This window comes from Oxyura jamaicensis, chromosome Z (genome assembly GCF_011077185.1).
Source record: "Oxyura jamaicensis isolate SHBP4307 breed ruddy duck chromosome Z, BPBGC_Ojam_1.0, whole genome shotgun sequence".
Lineage (NCBI taxonomy): Eukaryota > Metazoa > Chordata > Aves > Anseriformes > Anatidae > Oxyura > Oxyura jamaicensis.
The window spans coordinates 25032025-25054451 of NC_048926.1; the positions used below are offsets into that span (position 1 = coordinate 25032025).

At 37.5% G+C, this 22427-nt stretch overlaps 1 protein-coding gene across 5 annotated transcripts in view; it reads left to right on the forward strand.

Moving 5' to 3' along the window:
* The window catches only part of AP3B1 (adaptor related protein complex 3 subunit beta 1), a 157263-nt gene that overhangs the window by 49046 nt on the left and 85790 nt on the right, over positions 1 to 22427 (forward strand). For all 5 annotated transcript variants that reach the window (XR_004746162.1, XR_004746161.1, XM_035309919.1 and 2 more), the window contains exons 8-14: positions 2308 to 2469; positions 4517 to 4614; positions 7272 to 7326; positions 7410 to 7481; positions 9871 to 9933; positions 10854 to 10986; positions 18518 to 18627. Coding sequence is in view for 3 of the 5 variants with exons in the window: in XM_035309919.1 (XP_035165810.1) it covers positions 2308 to 2469; positions 4517 to 4614; positions 7272 to 7326; positions 7410 to 7481; positions 9871 to 9933; positions 10854 to 10986; positions 18518 to 18627 (693 nt within the window). In the remaining 2 variants the exon portion in view is untranslated. The remainder of the gene's footprint in view (positions 1 to 2307; positions 2470 to 4516; positions 4615 to 7271; positions 7327 to 7409; positions 7482 to 9870; positions 9934 to 10853; positions 10987 to 18517; positions 18628 to 22427) is intronic.

Below are 22427 nucleotides of genomic sequence, written 5' to 3' on the forward strand. Positions count from 1 at the left end.
GAACTCCATGAAGTTCAACAAGTGCAGAGGGCTGCCTTTAGGGAGGAACAACCCCAGGCACCGGGACAGGCTGGGGGCCACCCATCTACAGAGCAGCTCTGCAGGAACACGCCTGTGCTTACTAGTGAGCACCAAGCTGAATGGGAGAACAGCAGTCATGTGCCCCCCGTCCATCATCCCCCACTCGCGGCCCCCCCCCCCCCCCCCCATTTTTTTTCTGTTTTCCTGATACTGCTGCAAATACATACTAGCTGCCATCAGTTTGAGGTCAAATCAGAAATCTGGGGAAATGAAGTTTTAGTACCAGCAATATCTGGCATTTCTTCAAGGAAGCTTAAAGAAGTGTCTCCCACAGCTTAGTGTAGGTGCATTATTGATACTGAGGATTGGAGAAAAAAGGGTTTGCTAAGTTATTTGTAGAAGGTGATGATCATTGATTCAATGCTATTAGTTGAAACACCAAGACTTTCATCTTCCAAGACAAGAGTCTTATTTTCAGTTCTGTGCTGTTGGTAATTAGAGTATTATCGTTGTTGCTTTCTCCATTGTACCTTATTCATACTTTCTTTCCTGCTTGGAGTCCAAAGTTTAGACGTAATGTAAGGGGCATGCTGTTCTCGTTGCTGTTTGTTATCCCAGACATCCGTAGCACTGTTGCTGAGTGTAGATGCTCTTGCCTTAGAAAAAGTCTTTTGCTCTTTGTTACGTTAAAATAACAAAAGGCTTCCCTTTGTCTTGCCATCTTGAAGCTACCAGCTGTGTGCCACATTAGAGGAGAACTAATATGCATCCCAAGTCTATTCCTTTTGTGCAAGGTTCAAGACTTACAGTATAAAGTTGCTCTGGGGACAGCAGTTGTCCCTGTGTACCTCTGATACCACCTATGGAAGTGATAGCCCCACTGACATTCTCCTAGTGTTTCAGAAACATTGCCAAAGTGAAGGTATTTCTCATTGAATTATTTTCCTCATTACTTATAACACTGTGTAAGTGCTTATGCCCAGCTGTAAATAGGGAAGGCTCTGCTTGGTTTGACGCAGCACAGAATTTACATGTAATACCAGTATTCACTTTTAATTTTCATACCTGTTCAAAACAGAATTATGCATATCATAGTCCTACAAAGTCTCATAGCTGAAATAACAATGAGGATCTGAGCTTTGCAGTTGTTTCATCTAGCACCAGCATGCAGGATCTCTTGTCTGGGACCTCTATTCTTCACTGGGAAAACCAAACCAAGGCAATTCAGCTAGTTCTCTAAGAAGTGGTTTTTGCTTGGTGGTTGGAATTCTTGGTGATAATCTGTTTTGCCACAGTCACAACAGAATGGTTTGATTGCCTCTTTTTTTTTTCTCCAGACCCCAAACTAGTTAACAGAATATGGGTACGCAGTGTTACTGAAAATGAGGTTTAGTTTTGACAGCAGAAATCTTTGAGCATCTCAAAACAAATAAATAAACAAAAGAAAACCCACATTACTCAGATAAATGCAGACTTATTTATTTAAAAAAAGTTGAGTTTCCTTATTCTGGCTGCAGTTCAGGTTGAGGCTTAAGGGGTCACTAGTGACTGAATGTTTTGACATTTTCATGCAACTGCTATCGCTGTCTGGGATAATTAAAAGAATTGGAAACAATTCTTACACACAAAGATGCCTGTAGGTTCCTGTGTTCAGTCTCCTGCCTCTTTTATTTTCTTTCTGTTCCATTGTAATGTGCAAATTTTTCAGTGTTTTTGTTTATTTTGTTTTTGTTTGTTGTTGCTTTTTTTTAAGTGACATTATGCTGGTAGCTTGTAACTTCATTTAAACAACCCAAGGATTTGTACTTCATCAGAGGAGGGCAGGCTCCAGGATATGGGACTTCTTATATCATAAATTTTCTTAAAAGAACTGTCCTTTCTTTAGAGATTTGCTGCTTTCATGAATAGTTTCTATATTACTAGAAAAGGAAAAATGCACATGACTTCTGTTAAGATTTCCAAAAAGTGAATTTTAAAGAGCTGATCTTCAGAAAATTCAACTTTGGATCATAGGCATTCAGTCCAAAAAGAACTAATATCCTTACCTAATCTAATACAGAATACTAACAAAGGTATTTCATTTAGTAGTTCATCTTACTTGTAAAGATATCTTGCATTGTTGTTACAATTGTTGCATTACATTTATAACAAACTGGGATAGAGGACATTGTTCCGTGGGCATATTACAAAAAATATAAATCCTGCATGGAGCCATGGTGTTGTATGTTTCTTTGTAAATTAATACAGCTGGATGATTCAAATACTTCTAATTTTGTCTTTTGGTAGGATGATGATGTTGTAGAAGAATACAATGAAAACAATTTCTATGAATCTGATGAAGAACAGAAAGAAAAGGATCGGAATGTGAAAAAGACTTACACTATGGACCCAGATCACAGGCTGCTGTTACGAAATACCAAACCCTTGCTTCAAAGCCGAAATGCTGCTGTATGACAAATTCTTTGTTGATAAAATATTCAAGTACTAAATATCTATTCTACTAGAAAACTTAAAAGTTTGAAAAGTCAGTTCTATTCTTCTTTAAATCAAGTGATGATCGTACCATGTAGCAACTGTTACAGCGAAGAACAGTTGTTATTTCTTTTTTGAAATTAACTTAGCTATTAAGTAAAACACCTGGAATTAAGTGTAAGTTTTGGTGATAAAGACTCACAAAGAAAATCATATTTGCTGTTGATTCATTAAGTGGTGCTTTCCTTTGAGTCTCACATTTTAAAAGTAGACAGTTACATACCTAACTTTTTTGTGACTCCCAGACATTCTTAAGGTGTGTTGCCAGGATTCCAGGGTAAATTTGACATAACAGATGCAGTATGCTCTTCAATATTTCCGTGAAATTTTAATATGCAGGTGAATTTTTTGAACCAGGAAGATCCATGCTGATGGTGAATCACTGTGATGTTAGTCAGACCGTGGAACTTTATTTCTAACCTCAGTTAGTGTTGTTGCTCAAGACTACATGTCTTTGGAAAAGATTTCCAGTGACAGTGAATACTCCTATCATCACAGATACAACGGTTGTATCATGATTAAATTATCTCCTAACCTGTTCTTGATCAGCTAAACAGATCAGGTTTTTGTTTCTCCTTTGAAATGCATTTCTAGACTGCAACTAACATCTAACTCTTTTCAAAACCACTTCTAATCTGTTAGCAAATTCTGGAAACAAACAACACAGATTTGCAGTAGTAGTTATATCAGAGTACAGCCTTTTGCTAAAATCACTGTTCAACATCTATGTAGCATTTCCTCATCTCTTGCAAAAGCAGCTGTGTTAGAAGTGTTTGCTATCACACTACATTGAGAAGAATTGCAGTTGCTTATCTTCCATAAATCACTTTCTTTATATCTGTTAAATATGAGATTGATTTTAACTTTTCTGGTCTTTAAGTTTATGATACTAAAGTTAACTGAGATGTTTAAATACAGTTTGTCAAATAAAATACTGATTCTTTGAATTGCTACTATTATACCAATTTTTGTAACATTCTCAGAATTTACCAGAAATGAAATTTTCTCTTTGACCTTAGATTTTTTGTCCATAATAAAATGTTCCCACAGTATATTGCTAAAAAAAATTCAGTTATTACCTCTCTCCATATTTTTATCAATTTTTGTTTATTAATTTTAAGAAAAGGTATTGGCATTAAGTTTTAAGGCACAAGGTCAAGTGTCATGGTAGTGTCTTCATTTTGAGTCTCTTTGTTCTGTGGTTTGTTTAATTTTGATTAAGAAAGTTCATCAAGACAGTATTGTAAGGAAGACTGAGACATGACAGTCATTGGCATAAAGTTCATAGTTGTTCTTAGGAGAAAATTTTAAAAATATAAATTATGAGTGTTAAGTTGCTTATATTTCAGTCATCTGCTTTTTCTTACTTCTTACTGTAGTTCTTTCAATTGGATTTTAGACTTCAGAAGCTGTCAGTAAATGCACCTGTCATTTAATAAGTTGTGCGATAGAATAATAGAATGGAAGTTTTTTAGTGGAAATGAAAGAAAGAGGAACATGAACATGTATTTAATAAAATAAAAGCACAGGTATTGTAGGATTTTTTAAAAACAGAACAACAAAAAACTCACATCTCTTCATTAATTAGTAGACCTGATTCTATGATTTAGCAGTATATGATTCTAATTTTAGCAGCAGTGGATTATTAAATGTGATATCATTATGATCACAATTTGTATTACTTATGTTTTTCTCTGTTTGGCCCTCTCCCTCTGTTCTTTACATTATACAATGCTGTACAAACTGGGAAGGATGTGAGGTACCTACTACCTTTGATTTTTGGAAACAAAAAAACCTTTCTCCTGGTGTTTCTCTACCAGACTGCTTTCTTGATTTCAAAGAACATGGGTACGTGCTTTGCTTTCTGAAGAGGCAGTTGGTAGGTCAGCAGGTGTGAATTGAATGTGATGCATATGTTTGACTATTTTGAGTTAACATGCTGTTCTGAATGTTCTTCTTCTAGGTGGTAATGGCAGTTGCACAGCTTTATTGGCATTTGGCACCAAAATCTGAAGCTGGTATTGTTTCTAAATCATTAGTGCGTTTACTCCGTAGTAATAGGTAGGTCAAGTCTGTACCTTAAATTGCTATCTGTACTTTTCTTAAAAAATTTGTTACATACTTGTTTATCTGTAGCTATACATATAATTAAATAATTATTGCACTAATAAAACAAAAAACTAATAATTATTGCACTTATAAAACTGTACAACAGTTTTGTTGTAACGTTGTCCTGTAAAATACTAATTTTTATTCACTATGTGAGAATCATTAAATGTATTTCCATCATTTTCAGTCTCACTTTCAGTGATCATTCAGTATCGTAGGTGTTTCGTTCTTAATTATGACTCTCTTTCTAAGAAGACATGACTGCCTAGTAAATATACAAATGTAGATAGCAGCATACAAATGGCGATAGCACTAACCAGTTAGCTTAGTTTCTTGATTTGTTTAATTACTGGAAGTTACTTGAAATGTAATTATGTTGTAGTTCTTGACTGTCTTGCTAAGCACTCAGAGTCTTCGGATGTGTGTTGTATTTTTCTTCACTGTATATTGATAATTTCTTGTTGACAGAAAAACTAAGAGTGATACTTGTTAAATTACCAGTTGTTACTGCTCAGTCCCCTGTTCCTTAGTCCTTGGATTGTTTCTTAAAGAACTAGTTTATATTTCATTCAATATAACTAAGTTTGACTTAATCATCTTCAGTGTTACTTAGTCATACTTTACTATGACGGGTTTCACAGACCACATGCTTCATAAGATTGATAATACTCGTGTTTGTGTGCGTGCATGTGTGTATGTTAGCTAGATTTGGCGTATTATTCCAATATTTGCCTAAAAGTTTTTTCCCTCAGTTTTTAGATCTTAAACTTCTATATATCTGTATAAAACACCTTGAAGGTTTGATAGCAGTTACAATATTAAGATGTTTTCAGAATAACTTCCTAGCTAAATATGATATTCTTGGATAGCTGAGCTGTCAAAATTATTTATTTTTAAAAAGTAAGTCAAATCAAGCAGACAGCTTTAAAAAGAAAAAAATTGCTCTAGTTGTGTCTGACAAGATTACTTGACTTAGATGGGCTTCATGAGCCCAGTCACCATAGAGCTCTTTCTCTATAAACTTTTGCAGCTCACCTATGGCTAACATATCTACCATTTAAAAGTTTGACTACTGAAGGAAAATTGGGCTTGTTAGAGAATTCACACTTTTATTTAAAATGAAAATCAATTGCTGTTATTTTTGTGCTTGGTTTTATAGTACAATATGCTTCCCATTCTCCTTATGCAAAACTAAATAAAACAGCAAAAGCAGTTTGGCATTTTTACAGGTAATGTGTAGAACCACACTTATACTCACAGGTTGAATGGCTTAATTTTGCATGTTGTTTATTCCTCATTTATACACAAATTTCTTCAGATTAGAAATCACCTCTTTCTTGTGTCTCAACTAGCACCTAAAATGGCACTAGAGTTGTGATTTTCATGTTGAATGACTCATCTGTTCTCTGTCACCAGTCTGTGAGAAATACTTTTGCTATTAGAGCCACTTTGAAATAAGCTTTTGTTGTTTGCCCTTGAAGTTATGTGCCTGTGGCCTTTAAATTAATGTCAAATACATTATAATTAGCACGGATATAAGTGCTTGGAAGAACATTTCATAGTGATTTCCAGTCTTGGTTCCTGACCTGCAGCTGACTGTTTCCACGTACCTATATAAGAATTACATAAAATTATGTTTAAAAGATATTACGTACTTCTGTATTATTACCTTTCTTTGTAAACAACAGGTATAATTTCTACAGGGCTATTAGACAATTTTTAATAAAAGGAGATAATGGATGAGGTGATTTGGTTTCTTTATTAGGATGAATTTTGCATCACAAAAGAATTTGAGGACTCATTTAGAAATTTTGTTTATAAATTATTACTTGGTCTGTAAGTGATCTGTGCAGAAACTCTGTAGTTTAAAAGCTTCAGACTAATATACAGATTTCCTTATGCTCACTCCTATCGAGTAGGAGACTACCTCCTATTGAGGTAAATTAATGTATTAATAAAAAAACATACTCCTAGAATGCTTATGTTTTTGTGTTTAGAATATTACATAATTCTGTCTATATCTTGTCAAAGTCTATTAAAGTGCTTTTATAGATGTGTGAGTCGGACAGTATATATTTTAAGTGAGAGGCAAGCTTGGCCCTTTTTGAGAATTAATAGGATTTTTTTTGACATGAAAAAGAATGAACTGGTTCTTACTAGTTATTCAAGTATCAGCTGTTGTAACTAGCACAGTAGTTTGCACAGTGCAGGTAAAGTCTGTATCTTGTTATGGTGGAAAAAACATGAGGTTTTTGTGAGCTGTGTCCGGAGATGCCAGAATGGAGATTTTCAGAAGAATTGCTAATTTTTAGTATAAACAAAGACCCTAATGCCAAAAAGAATTGCACCATTATACTGGTATTAGTGATATTTTTTTTTTCCATATTGAAGTTTTAAAAAATGAGAGCCTAGTTTAATTGTTCCCCTTCTTGTGAAGCACGTCATAAACTTGTATCAGTTGGCAATAAGCTTTTTCCTTGTATGTTTGAGCCATGTCAAATGTAACGTACTTTTGACTTGAGTATAATTGAGCTTTCTTTACCATAATGCATTATTCTGTGTTTCTGTAATTTTGTAGATTAACTTTTATTTTTCTTTTCAAATTCTAGGGAGGTGCAGTATATCGTTCTGCAAAATATTGCCACTATGTCAATTCAGAGAAAGGTATACCATGTTCAGAGTTTCCAAAATTACAGTTTATGTTGAGCTCAGGCAAACTATTTATTTATATATGTTGCATTTTTCAGGGCATGTTTGAACCTTATCTGAAGAGTTTCTATGTTAGATCAACGGATCCAACAATGATCAAAACTCTGAAGGTAAGTTTAACAGAATTTACCTCTACTTTGTTGTAGAAATTACTGTTTGCAACAGGAAAGCAAAAATTTCTTGTGCTGCTATGACATGCATTCTGTACTGTTCCTTTTTTCATTAAGTATAATAGTGTTGTAGCTTTTAGTTAAATCCACACATGTCCTTCAGGCTTGTATCCGAATATTCACTTCTTAGCAAGGTTTAGGTAGCAGGTGCATTGTGTTTTTCCACTGCATCTTTTAGTACTTTTCAGTACAGAGCATTACTGGTTCTTTTTAAGTAACCAGCCACTTGTGCATTTAGAATTTGACTGTTTTCATAGAAGGAAACATCTTCTCACATGAAAAGAAATGAAAACTTACTCTTTGATAATGTTTGATTAAAAATAGTTCAAATCTGGTTCCCTGAATAAAATGGGAGTCAAGTATGGGACAAAGTCAGAGTACCACGTTGCCTTTGAGGTCAGCATTTGGCATAAGAAGAATTTTAGATTTTCCTCTAGTTCACACTTCAGTGTGTTTTTTAGGCTATTTTCTTCTTGTTTTCTATGTTCTTATTAGGTGTGAAGTCCTTGAGAAAACAATAACTAAGAATTGTCTACTATTAAGTGCCTTCTGTTTTGTTTTAGATTTGTCACAGACATTTGTGTTTAGGAGTGGAATATACAGATTACATATTTCTTAAAGAGACGTTATTTTATAATTTCATTATTAATTGGTATAATATACTAGTGAAGAGTTGGAGAATGAGAAATTGTGCTCTTTTCTTTCAATCTCGAGTCTTACTCACTGGCTGAAAAATCCATGTAATTTTGCCCTGTTGCATAAAATAACTTGTGACTTGTGCTTTCTTTTTTTTCTATTTTTGTTCTATTGTATCTGCTTTAAGATAGATGGACCAGAACTATGGCAGCATTTAAGATGTAGGAACATGCTGGAATTCATCTACCGCATTGTTTGATTACTGTTTTGTTTTCTGTTTCTTTCCCAACATCAAGTTTGCTTTTTTGTTCACTACTAAGTATTGACCTTATATTTTCAATGAATTACCTGTTCTAACCACAGATTCTCTGTTATGGTTTTTAGTAAGCAGCTCATAGCCTATCATTTTCTGTAAAGTTTTCATCACCCTTCATCGACGAGAGGAGAGGAGAGGATTGTTGTGCTGAGGCGATGCGGGGCGAGGCGAGGAGAAGAGAGGAAAGGAGAGGAGAGGATTGTTGTGTTGAGGCGAGGCGAGGAGTGGAGAGGAGAGGAGAGGAGCAACGTGAATGCAACATTACTGTGCATTCATGTGTTGAATTTGTTATTTTCTCAACCAGCCACCTAATATTTGAAGTTTTCAATGCAGCTTCTCTTAGTCAGACTTCACCTTCATTTTTGTGAAAGCTGCAGCATCAGCAGAAAATTGTCACCTGTCTTCTTACCACTTCCACAGTTCATATATAAATATATTGAAAAGTAAAAAATTAACAAAGTTAATTCTGAGATCCTATTGATAGCTTTCCTGTACTGTAAAAACAGTAACTTTCTTTCTGCCTATTCCTGTCTTTCAACCATTTATGCACTTGCTTCGTATGCTATACCAGCTATATTTCTCTAAGAGCCTCTGGAGGTCTTATCAAATTGGTCCTGAAATATCAGTGGATTGTATCTATTAAGTGTTCTTGTCCGTGTGCATCCAACTCAAAGAATACCAACAGATTCCTGAGGTATGAATTCCTTTTACAGAGGCAGAGTTTTTCTTCTGTTTACCTCATTTAAATAGTACTGGAATTTCTTCTTCAAAGTTAAAACAGAACGGGACCATAGCATCTTAATGGCATATGCCTGATGGTGCATATCATCCTCTTGCTCACCAGGAGTAAGGAAGAGGCCTTTCAGGGTCTGTTGTTGATTTTGATGGAGATCTGAACACTCTCATAGATGCAACTGTTCGTTTCCTGAGTTACATGTCTTTTACTGCAGTTCATCTGAATGTAATGGACATTGCATTTATCTCTCCCCAGCTGCAAATGTGCTTTCCATTATTTCTTCGTACAGTGTCACATGGTTCTTATATCCAAAGCCTGTGGTATCACATAGAAAACAATACTGCTGGAAGTATTTCAGGTCCATTTGATATGCAGTGCAACACTGTAAAACAAGAGCTCAGAAAATGCATCACTGAACCCTAGAGTCCTGTTTTGAAAACCTTGCATGTGCTTGCAAGGAGAATTTTCCTCCTGAGTGCAATGCTGCTATCAGTTTATTCTGAAATCTGGTATACACTATTGAATTCCAAGTAGTATATGTAATAGTATTATAATTTATTGATATGCAATAAAATTATTGTGTATATGTGGTACTGTTTATAGAATTTCATTTTAGCTTTTAATATTTTTTTTTCTTTCAGCTTGAAATCTTGACAAATTTAGCAAATGAAGCCAACATATCAACTCTGCTACGAGAATTCCAGGTTTGTGCAAAAAATGTATTCTTTTGAAATGAAATGCTTTCTGTTATCCAATTGCCATATTGAATGTTTGTTTCATCTAGAGTCTTAATCTTAATATTTTCAAGTTAACATCTTTTCCAGAATAAAGCGTTCTTGGAATTGAAGTGAAACCGTCTCATATCATAATAGATAATGGTGCTTTTTCTTTGTGAAAAGAAGTTTGTGTTTTGTCTCTTACTCTTTCCAACTCCAAAAAAAAAGAAAAAAAAAAAGAAACCTACTAACCAAAAAAAGCAGTTGAGAACTCAACCATTCCAAATTCTTTAAAACATGATCTACCAACTTCACTGATACTTTAGAAAATAGAGGGTTAATTTTATTAATTTTTGGTCATTAGCAGATATTGCCAAACCTCATTTCTGTAAGTCATTTTTTAAAACAGTATTAGCTCCAATATATGTGTATGTATCAGCAAAATATTTTGCATATATTGTGAAAAAATTCTTTCCTCTTTGCATATGACATCCAGTTTCATTGCTTCAGTTCTCTGGCTAGATTTCTCTGAAATATACTAGTTCTCAGGCAGGTGGGTTATTCATAGTTTCACAGATGCTTCTGGTTAAATAAACTGAAACTTCCATTGAAGAGAAAGCTCATCAACTCTTCCACCCTTGCTTGCAAACTAAATGCTGTTTTTGGGTAATTTCCCCCTGCCCTTGGCTTCCTTGAAATCAGAGGTTCTCATGGCCATGGGTAACCAAAGCCAGCAACAAAATGTCTTCTGGAAGTGACAATGAGATGGAAAGTTATAACTTTTAACATGTGGCATAGCTGTCTAGATTGAATGTATTATACAATTATGTTCGTTGTAAGAAGACAACATGGTAAGTTTTCTTTTGACAAGACTTATGTATTGACTAATGAAAACCCTGTTTCCATAGACTTACGTGAAGAGCCAAGATAAACAGTTTGCTGCAGCTACTATTCAGGCTATAGGCAGATGTGCAACTAACATCACGGAAGTGACTGACACGTGCCTTAATGGCCTTGTATGTTTGCTGTCCAACAGAGATGGTAAGCTAAATGTTCTGTCTGTTTTCTGAGTGGCTGATGGCTTGAAACCTTTTCTTAATAGGAACTGCACAGAGCAGATCATATAATAAAGTATATGGAAGCTTGGCTTGTGTAAGAATTTCAGTGACATAGCTGGATAAAAATAGTGACTTTGGTGCTTCTTGTTTGAATCACGTCAAAATGCTCACATAATCACTAGGTTCTTGTTTTCTCTTTTGTGCTCTCATAATCACTGGGTATTTGTGGTTGCACACTGGAACAGGCTCCCCAGGGAAGTTGTCACTGCACCGAGCCTGTCTGAATTTAAGAAGAGATTGGACTGTGCACTTAGTCACATGGTCTGAACTTTTGGGTAGACCTGTGCGGTGTCAAGAGTTGGACTTGATGATCCTTAAGGGTCCCTTCCAACTCAGGATATTCTATGATTCTATGATTCTATGATTCTCTCTTTTGTTAGCGAGATTAAATGTTGCCTGCAATGATGAGTTTACCCATGTTGTTCTCAAAATATCATTAATTGTTGAAGTATACTGTTGTATCATAAATGATAGTAGAGGTTTTGCTGTTATGTGTTCAGTTGCATCAAAACAGTTATCCTGTAGAGGGTGCTGAAAGCTTGGAATGTCTTTGTAGTACTTCAGTGCCTTACTGGAAAAACATATTAAATAGTTTTAGTACAAACAGTCCCGAATTTGTCTTGTTCTTATAATTTAGTCTTCTGCTATTTTTATATAGTGATATGTAGTTGCAAGAAATAGAACAAGAATTAGATAAAATCAAATAGGATATAGTAGCACTGTAAAGCAATACCTGATAATACTGTATATTCTGACTAGTTACCAAGGAATATTATGCAGAAGGAAGTCAATAAGGTAATCAGAAAATGATTGTAAAATGTGAAGTCAGCATGGATGTTGTTAAATATCAGAAATAGAGTTGAGACAGAAGTAGTCAAAAATAATATCAGGAAAAGGAGGAGAAGCATGTTTTTTTTTTTTTTTTTCATTGGTGGGGGGGATAGAGTAATCAGAATTGTACAGAGAACACAGATGAGATCTACTCTAAGATTTGAAAAGCAGCACTGATTGCTCTTCATACCTATTGGACATATTTTTTCTGATAATCATAGAAGGCCTTTATTAGGGATATTGCTACAGTTCATGAATGTGACCGTATTAGAAATACTACTTTCAAAGTTTACTCTTGATTCCTTTTAGTTCTATTAGCAATGTTCCTCTAGGTTGGTAGGCTCCTTTCAGCATGTACAAATCCCCATTTTCTTCTATGGTAATTAAACTTCAGAATATTGAACTTATTATCTAATAATCTTCCTTTTCATTTTCTTGTATGGATTCTCTTTCTGCTAATAAGGAACCCAGATAAGAAAAAACAGCTTTTTTTTTATTATAACTTCTCAAGTTAAAATTTTCTTCAAAATAATTCCATATATGTTTATACACACACACACACATACACACACACACACACACACACAAAATATATATTTATTTATATAAATGTGTGCATGTGTATAAAGGCATGTCTCAACAAGATTAGTTGTCCTGACTGGTTCTAAGTAATTGTCTGTTAAGTACTTCTGAAGGTCCTGAAAGACTTTTTATTAGTTCATTTTATAAATCTAACTATAATCTTCATGTGCTTACTATTTTGAAAGACTGCAAGGGTCATAGTTAAGATATTTTAAACCTGGCAACTGGCAGATTCCTTTACCATATGTGCAGTGTCTTTTTCTAAAAAGTGAGCTGAATGATGTAACTTACATGGTACCTTTCCTTAGGAAGCAGGAAATTTCTGGTAGTCACAGCTTGTTGAACATGAAGGGCCTTGAGCGTGGGAGGGAGGAAAAAAAACAATTTGGTAAATGTAGGAGAACTAGAATTCAGTTGTCATAGTTGATCCTGCGTTCCTCCAACTTTCATTCTTAAAGTGTACAAGCAAGCTGCTTGCCATGCCACTACTTACATGGTTGTTCCAAAACTGGAAGTAATTCAGCTCCCTCTGCGTAGTGTGAAGCCCAGTTTGGTAAGTCCTACTAGGTTCTGGCATCCCAGACAGCAGAATCAGCTCTCTCTTCTCTGCGCTGTTTTATCATTGTGGGGAATTCACTTCAGCATAGAAGAAAAGTGGACAAATTAATTCTACTAAATCAAAACAGAATCATAAAAAATGAACTTATGGCAAAACTGCCTTCCCATTCTGTTGGTCTTATACTGAAAAGCCACGGTTTATCTAGCATGGGAGCTGAGCCAAGAATCATTCTGGAACTTGGGTGCTGAGAGGCAGAGTGTAATTAAAGCTGCCTCTTCAGCAGCCAGTTAAGCCCAGCTGGGATAACTCCCCATGGAACTCTCTAGGTGCTTCATTGTAGAACTCTCTAGTTTCTGCACGGGCTTCTGTGATTGAAATGTGTTTTTTGTTTTGTTTTTACCATAGCCCCCTGCTTCTCTGAACAGGAGGAAGTTAGTTTTTAAAAATGCACTCATAAACACACAAAACTTCAAGAGCAGTTTTCCTCTTATAGAATCATTAGAATGGTTTGGGTTGGAAATGACCTTAAAGATCATCTAATTCCAACCCTCCTGTTGTGAGCAGGGACACCTTTCACTAGATGAAGTTGCCCAAAGCCCCATCCAGTCTGGCCTTGAACACTTGCAGGGGTTGGGGCATTCATAGCTTCGCTGGACAACCTGTTCCAGTGCCTCAGCACCCTCTGAATAAAGAATTTCTTCCTTATATCTAATCTCTCTTCCCTCTTTTAATGTAAAGCCATTACTCCTTGTACTATCACTACACTCCCTGACAAAGTGTCCCTTTCCAGCTTTATTGTAGGCCCTTTTAGGTACTGGAAGACATCTTTAAGGTCTCCCCAGAACCTTCTCTTCTCCAGGCTGAACAGCCCCAACTCTCAGCCTGTCTTCAAAGGAGAGGTGCTCCAGCCCTCCGATCATCCTTGTGGCCCTCTTCTGGACTCAATCCAACAGACCTATGTCCTTCTTGTGCTGGAGGCCCCAGAGCTGAATGCAGCTCTCAGGTGTGTTTTCACAAGAATAGAGTAGATGGGGAGAATTGCTTCTCTCAACCTCCTGGTCCTGCTTCTTTTCATACAGCCCAAGATAAGGTTGGCTTTCTGGGCTGTCAGTGCGCATTGCTGGCTCATGTTGAGCTGCTTATCAACTAACACCCCCAGGTCCTTCTCCTCAAAGCTTCTCTCAATCCATTTGGCACTAAACCTATATTTTTGCTTGGCGTTGCCAAGCCTGTCCCTGACACAAGGGACAGGACCTTGCACTTGGCCTTACTGAACTCGGGGTTCTCACAGGCCCACCTTTCAAGCCTGCCTACATCACTCTGGATGGCACCCCTTCCATCCATTGTGTTGACTGCACCTCATAGCTTGGTGTCATAGCAAGCTTGCTGAGAGTGCACTTGATTCCCCTTGTCAGTGTCACCGACAAAGACATTAAACAGCATGGGTCCCAGTATCAACTGCTGAAGAATGTCACTTGTCACTGATCTCAGCTTGGACTTTGAGCCATAGACCACAACTCTCTGCGCAACCACCCAGCCAATTCCTTACCCTCTGAGTGGTCCATCCATCAATTCCATCTCTTCAATTTAGAGACAAAGATATCACGCAGGACAGTATCAAGTGCTTTGCACAAGTCCAGGCAGATGATTTCAGTTGCTCTTTCCCTATCCACCAGTGCTGTAACCCTGTTGTAGAAGGCAACCAGATTTGTCATTCATGGATTTCCTGTAGTGAAGTTGGCTATCACAAATCACCTCCTTATTTTCAATGTTTCTTAGCATAGTTTCCGGGATGATCTGCTCTTTCCCAGCCTTGTTTCTGGAAGCCCTGTTGAGATCTTAGAACTATTTTTATTCCTCATCTGCTGAAGGAAGAACAAACAGAAAAGTTATTTTGGCTCTTTGGTGTGACATTTGGCATTTCGCTAATGCATTTCCATTAGCAATTGCCTCGAAAATTTGAGCTAACTTCTGGCTTCACTAAGATGACATAAAAGTCATTTTAGATGTAAGAGACAGATGGGATTATAAGAAGTCTGTTTTGTCTTTCTGAAGTGAATATACTAGAGAACCTGCAGGTTTTTCTCAGGTAGCTTTCCTTTCCTGTTGAAATTTGCAATCAATGGGTAATAAACAATGTAAAAACAATTGTAAGAAGCACAGTGAAAACGACTTTATTTTTCCCTAGTAATTTATACAAATTTGAACAGGCAAGTCCTAAAATCACTAAAACTGTTAATACCTCAGGTAACTACTACCTACCTACTAGAATTACTGTTAGAATGAAGTAAAAGTAAACCAACTCTATGTATTGCGTAGTTAATGTTTATTACCGTGATTTCAGAGTTGAGTTGTCTTTATTATAAGTGTGGAAAAATAAACCAGGTGAAAACACAGATTTCAGGCAATTCTGAAAAGAAGAAATTTAAGGTTTGTCTTGGTACCTAGCTCTTAATAATTACCTTTTAACATTAGTTTGAATCATCTGCATAACCTTCTAAACAACACAGATTAGTTACTTGTAGGGCTTGCTATGAAATTCGATCAATATATTCTTCTAAAAAATAGAAGAAGTAATTTTGTCAGGTATTAGAAATAATGCTTATTTAAATTATAGAATGTGGATAAATTGGCCTTCAGTTCTGTGTTTTAGTTTCCACATGGCTCTGTTAAGTATTGGAAAAAAATTAGAACATCAGTTGTATAAAATGTAGTATTTCAGAATGCAGCTTTTGAGTGTTCATTGGTAATATGCATCTTGCTATGTTGTTTTTCTGAGTTTCTGTTGTAATGTGGCCAACTTCTCAATTATGAAAAGGACTCTAATTAATTCCCCGCAAGTTATTGTCCACTACATTGTTAGCTTTAGAAACACATCATTATTTGGTGAAACAGAATGTTGTGTAACTGAATATATTTTAGGGTTTTGAGAATTTGTTATGCTTCAGGGTCTGTGGTGTGTGACTGAATATATGTTAGGTTTCAGAGAAGTGCTCATGCTCCAGGGTCTTCAGACACTTCTACTCAGAGTAGCCACTACCATATTGCCTAGAAATTATTTGAAGAAAACTAACAACAAACATGCTAAGATTTTTACTATGACTTGTGCCTTATATACTAAGACTTAAGAGAAGACGCTAATGCCTCTTGTAGTTTCCTTTTATTGATTAAGGTTATCCCGACCAGCTTTTCTGATGTATTTATTTGTTATTTTAAGAATTTGACTTGCTTTCTGTGATCTTTCTATGATCTTTCTATGTCACACCAGTGACAGGACCCGCGGGAACGGGGTTAAGCTGAGGCAGGGGAAATTTAGGCTTGACATCAGGAGGGGGTTCTTCACAGAGAGGGTGGTTGCACACTGGAACAGGCTCCCCAAGGAAGTTGTCACTGCACCGAGCCTGTCTGAATTTAAGAAGAGATTGGACTGTGCACTTAGTCACGTGGTCTGAACTTTTGGGTAGACCTGTGCGGTGTCAAGAGTTGGACTTGATGATTCTTAAGGGTCCCTTCCAACTCAGGATATTCTATGATTCTATGATCTTAAGATATAAAATAATTTACACTTGTTTCACAACTTATGCATTCGTTTATCCTTGTCTTATATGTACTTCTTATTAGATAATTGTAGCAGATTTACATTTTAAAATTTTCATGATAGCCATTCACAATGCTAATAATTTTCTCTCATGTTGTTTTCTGATTTTACTTATATAAAAGCGGTATCTTTGTGTCTTTGACTAGATGCATATGTTATATACTTATTCTTGGGATCCTGCATGTGCACAAAGCAAACCTTGGAAAGCCTCTCTTTTCTGAATTACATCAGCCTTTATTCTAATATAAATACATTAATTATAAGTACATACTTCTGTTTTTACTTTCTTTTCTGGTATCTAGACTCATAGAACCAGTTTACAGTTCTGATTCAGTTCTCTAAATTTGCTTCCACAGACTGCACTAAAGTGTTTCCCAAGTTGACACTTCATAATCTGCACTTAAGTTCATCATGATTAGTTCCATGTTGTCAACAATATTTTTAATAATGACTTTGTGTCCACCTCAGTCTTTTGGGTTCAGTTTTATTTTGCTTAACCATTTTCCCTGTTAAGTAGTATCACAAAGCACTCAAGAATGGAGATTGTTTTACTAATTTCTCTCACTTTAAAAATTCCAGGTTGTCATTTTAAAATTTTAAGAATTTTCTTATTTTAATATCTGCAGTAAGAAAGTGGACAAAATACAGTTCCAGTTGAATTGGTCTATAAGATTATGGAAAACCTTGGGATATATAAGTAGATGTGTTATGGTTTCCTCTTTGCAATGTTAACCTTACTTCAAGAAATTAGTTAGAAAAATGACTGAGATGTCATGTCAAATAAAGGATCACACAAAAGCTGCAAGCTAAAATTTAAGTTTCTCAGAGGTTTATGGCATAATGACACACATTCAGAACTTTTGAATAGCTACACTCAATAAGTTTGCTTTCTAAAAAAAAATAAATAAAATAGAAATCTATTCCCCATACTGTACTTTTGAAACTTCATCTTTCTTGATGAATGGTCCATGTGTCCGTGTAACTCCTCAAAGGTAGGAATATTTCTGAGATGTTTAAGGAATGGTAGTTTTGTTTGTTCTTAGTTTTAAATATGGATACTTTAGGAAAAATAGTTACTTCCTTTTCATAGTATAAATGAAAATTAGAATTACGTTAAACTCTTGCAGTAGTCTTTTGTTTTGGTTTCAGCTTTGGCTATGTTTGACTTTACTTCATCTTTCCTTATAGGATGAGTTTACTCTTGCATAGAGGCTTACCTCTGCACCAGTGGTTTTTTTTCAGCTTCAAAAATTGCACATTTCATACAAGTTGATCAGGCTGTGAATGTTACTTGCTACAGTAGTTAAGCAGTCCAATGCATGACTTTGACATAAATCTTACAACAGCTTGCCTATTTAGAAGTTTCATTTGAATGTACTAGAGATTAGGTTACAGGTCTGAGAGAGACTGTTTGGAAGGTGGAAAAGTGCAACAAATGTTCAGTTATTTCTCTTGTTTAAGAATGAGCCGTCACTTTTAACATTGTATATTTCCTTGAACTGTTTGTATTTTTAATACAGATACCAAATTACTTATGAATATACATAATTTCAATGAAAAACAGATGTTTTTCATGCTGTTCCTCCGTTTGAAAAGGAGAAATACAAACAGCTTTACTAAAAGGTAATTTCAAAAAAAGGATGTGGTAGGATATTTTTCCATTTAGAACATTGCATTATCCTTTTTGCTGCTTATACCTTGCCTTTAGAAGCTGAACTTTGTATTACTTAGTAGAGTGGTTTACATCTTTGTTACCAAGCAAATAGAATTCACTTCTGCAAAACATATTTTGAAAGCTGATGACATATTTTGCAATTAATTATTTATGACTTTTTCTTCTGCATAAATGCTTTTAAAAGTAATAATTTGCTTTGTCTTAAACAGAAACCGTGGTTGCTGAAAGTGTTGTTGTCATTAAGAAACTGCTACAAACCCAGCCAGCACACCATGGTGAAATTATTAAGCATATGGCCAAACTCTTGGATAACATTACAGTGAGTATTTTTGCACATTGCCTTGTTGACTAATACTTTCTTTGTTGCCTAATAAAAATCACACCGTCTCCTTTGAATTTGAATCAAGGAAGGAAATAAATGTATTAGGAAACTAGAACAATTTTTAAGATTTTTTACTTTTCATAAAATACTTTTTCTTATTTTAAGGAAGAGGGAAAAAGTTATCAGATGGATCAATTTATGCCTGAAATTTGGGAGGCTACCTTTTAAGAAATACTTGAAATATTTAGTATTGCTAGTACCATTATGACAAAATGAAATGTATTTAGACTTCAGAGCATGGAGTGGGTAAGCTGAAATGAAAATAGGGACAAGGGAGAACTGAACTTGAGGATTCTGAAACTATACTCTTAATGACGTAGGGTGGAGTTTAAAAAACACTGTATTCTAACTCTTTTTTGGTACCTCTGGTCATGGTTTAAACTGGTAGGCAGCTAAGTACCACACAGCTGTTCACACACACTCTCACCCTCATGCATCCCCTACCCTAGTGGGATGGGGGAGAGAATTGGGGAAAAAAAAAAAAAAAAAAAAAAAAAGTGCGAGAACCAAAGAGGTAGTTATTTCCCAGTACAGACTGGGAGAAGAACTCATTGAGAGCAGCCCTGCAGGGAGAGACTTAGAATCATAGAATCATAGAATATTCTCAGTTGGAAGGGACCCGTAAGGATCATCAAGTCCATCTCCTTGCACCGCACAGGTCTACCCAAAAGTTTAGACCATGTGACTTAGTGCACGGTCCAAACGTTTCTTAAATTCATACAAGCTTGGTGCAGTGACTACTTCACTGGGGAGTCTTGGTGGTCCTGGTGGATGAAAGGCTCAACATGAGCCAGTTATATGCACTTGCAGCTCGAAAGGCCAACTGTGTGCTGGACTGCATCAACAGAGTGGCCAGCAAGTCGAGGAAGGTGATTATTCCCCTCTGCTCTGCCCTTGTGAGTCTCTCATCTGGAGTGCTGCATCCAGGTTTGGAAACCCCTGCATAAGAACAATGTAGACCTGTTAGAGCCAGTCCAGGGAAGGGCTACAAGGATGATCAGAGGGCCGGAGCACCTCTCCTATGACAAAAGGCTGAGAGAGCTGGGGATATTCAACCTAGAGAAGAAGAGGCTCCAGGGAGACCTCATTGCAGCCTTTCAATATTAAAAAGGGTGGAGAAGGATAGTTTGGAAGAGAAGGATAGCTTGGGTAGATCGACAGGACAAGGTGGAATGGTCTTATGCTAATAGAGGATAGATTTAGACAAGACAGGAGGAAATTCTTCACTGTAAGGGTAGTGAGACACTGGCACAGGTTGCCCAGAGAAGTTGTGGACACCCCATCCCTGGAGGTGTTCAGGGCCAGCCTGGATGGGGCCTTGGCCAACCTGATGTAGGGGTTGGCATACCTGCTTATGGCAGGGGGATTGGAGTTAGGTGATCTTTAAGGTCCCTTCCAACCCAAGCCATTCTATGATGCTAAGTGATGCGGACTACACTTGCTCACCACCAGCCAACTACTGTCCAACCAGTCATTGAGCAGGCCCTTGGCCAACTCACCCTAGTTTTATGGGAGCATAACATCATATGGTATGGGATTTCTCTTTGGCCAATTTGGCTGTGCTTGTTGTGTCCTGTCCTAGCTTCTTGTGCACCCCCAGCCTCCTCTTTGGCAGTGCAACATGAGAAGCAGTAGAGTCCTTGACTCAGGAACAACTAGAACATTGTTTTTTGTGTGTTATCAGCACTTTTTTCATCAGAAATACAAAGAACAGCACCATAACAGCTACTAGGAAGAAACCTAGCTCTATCCCAGCTGAAACCAGGACGATACCAATTATTCTATACCACTTACATCTTGATTGGGTCGCACACTTTCCAATATGTTTTCATTGATTACCATCAATCTCTAGTCCTTTCATATATACACACACGTATCATTCCATTTGTCTATGGGCTCTCCTTCTAAAATGTCCATTCAGTTCATTTAGCCCATGACTTTGTGTTCCATCTGTCACAATAGTCCTTCAGGGAAGGAGAGATGGTATGTGTTACTGGATTGACACATGCTGAAGCCAGCTCTATTTCCATCAACACTGTGCTTGGCAGTTCCATCACTGCTGTACTTGCCCAGCACCATTAAGATTCAATCTCCATCAGTTTGGGTGGTTCTTACTGTAATACTATTGACATGACGTATAGCAACCATAGTAGCAATGACCCCCTTGCAGCCCCCCAGGTGAGTGCAGCAGGAGGGCCGGAGGTGCTCCAGGCCCGCAGCAGCAGTTCCCCTGCAGCCTGTGGAGAGGCCCCTGGTGGAGCAGGCTGTCCCCCTGCAGCCCATGGGTCCCACACGGAGCAGATCTCCACGCTGCAGCCCGTGGAGGAGCCCCCGGTGGAGCAGGTGGATGTGGCCTGGAGGAGGCTGCGGCCCATGGAGAGCCCCTGCAGGAGCAGGCCCCGGGCCGGAGCTGCAGCCCCTGGAGAGGAGCCCACGCAGGAACAGGGGTCTGGAGGGAACTGCTGCCCGTGGGGGACCCGTGCTGGGGCAGTTTGCTCCTGGGGGATGGACCCTGTGGTACGGAGCCGTGTGGGAGCAGGTCTTGAAAAGCTACTGGCTGTGGGCAGCCCCCACAGGCTCAGTTTGGGAAGGATGGCATCCTGTGGGAGGGACCCCACATGGAGCAGGGGCAGAGAGTGACCATGAAGAAGTGGTGGAGATGAAGTGTCAGGGACTGACTGCAGCCCCAGTTCCCCATTCCCCTGTGCTGCTTGAGGGGAGAAGGTAGAAGGGGGTGGATGGGGGGAAGGTGGTTATAGTTTTAGTTGAGCTTCTCAGTGTTCTAGCATGTTAGTATAGGTAATAAATATATTAATCTTCCTATGCTGAGTCTCTTTTGCCCATGACTATAATTGTTGAGTGATCTCCTTGTCCTTATCTCAACACCTGAGCCCTTTTTATTGTGTTTTCTCCCCCTTTCCCTTTGAGGAGAGGAGTGAGAGAGCACTTGTGGTGTTCAGCTGCTTAGCTGTTAAAACCAGCTCAGCATTGTGTCCCAATGGTAGCTGAAATTGATCTCTCAATAATTATTTTCTGTAGACACCATGAATAAGACAATTCAGTCTCATAGAATTAATTACATGTTTATTGATCACAGAATCACAGAATTGTAGGGGTTGGAAGGGACCTCAAGAGATCATCAGGTTCAGCCCCCCTGCCAAAGCAGGTTCCCTAGAACAGGTTGCCCAGGTAGGCATCCAGAATATCTCCAGAGATATTCCAGAGATATTCCAGATCCATTTTTGATCATTGCCCCTTGTCCTATCCCCAAATGACGATTGAGCAGTACATAGTTTCTGAATCAGTGAATCTTCTATTTTCCATAGTAATAAATTTGGGAAAGTTTGGAATGTTAAAAGAAAAAGGGTATGGTCTTCTCAACATGCCATCCAGAACCTAAAGCGTCCATACAAGAAAACAGGAAAGGGAATTTTAAAAGGGCGTGTAGTGATAGGACAATGAATTGTGACTTTAGACCAAAAGAGGTTAGACTTAGATCAGATATAAGGAAAAAAAAAAACTTGCTATGAGGGTGGTGAGTCAGAGAAATGGGCTGTCCTGAGGATGTGGTGCCCCATCCCTGGAAGTGTTCAAGGCCAAGTTGGATGGTGCTTTGGGCGGTCTGATCTAGTGGAAGGTGTCCCTCCCTGCCCAAGGCAGGGTTGAAACGAGATTATCCTTAAGGGTCCCTTCCAACCCAAACCATTCTATGATTGAACAAATAAATCTTTGGCTAC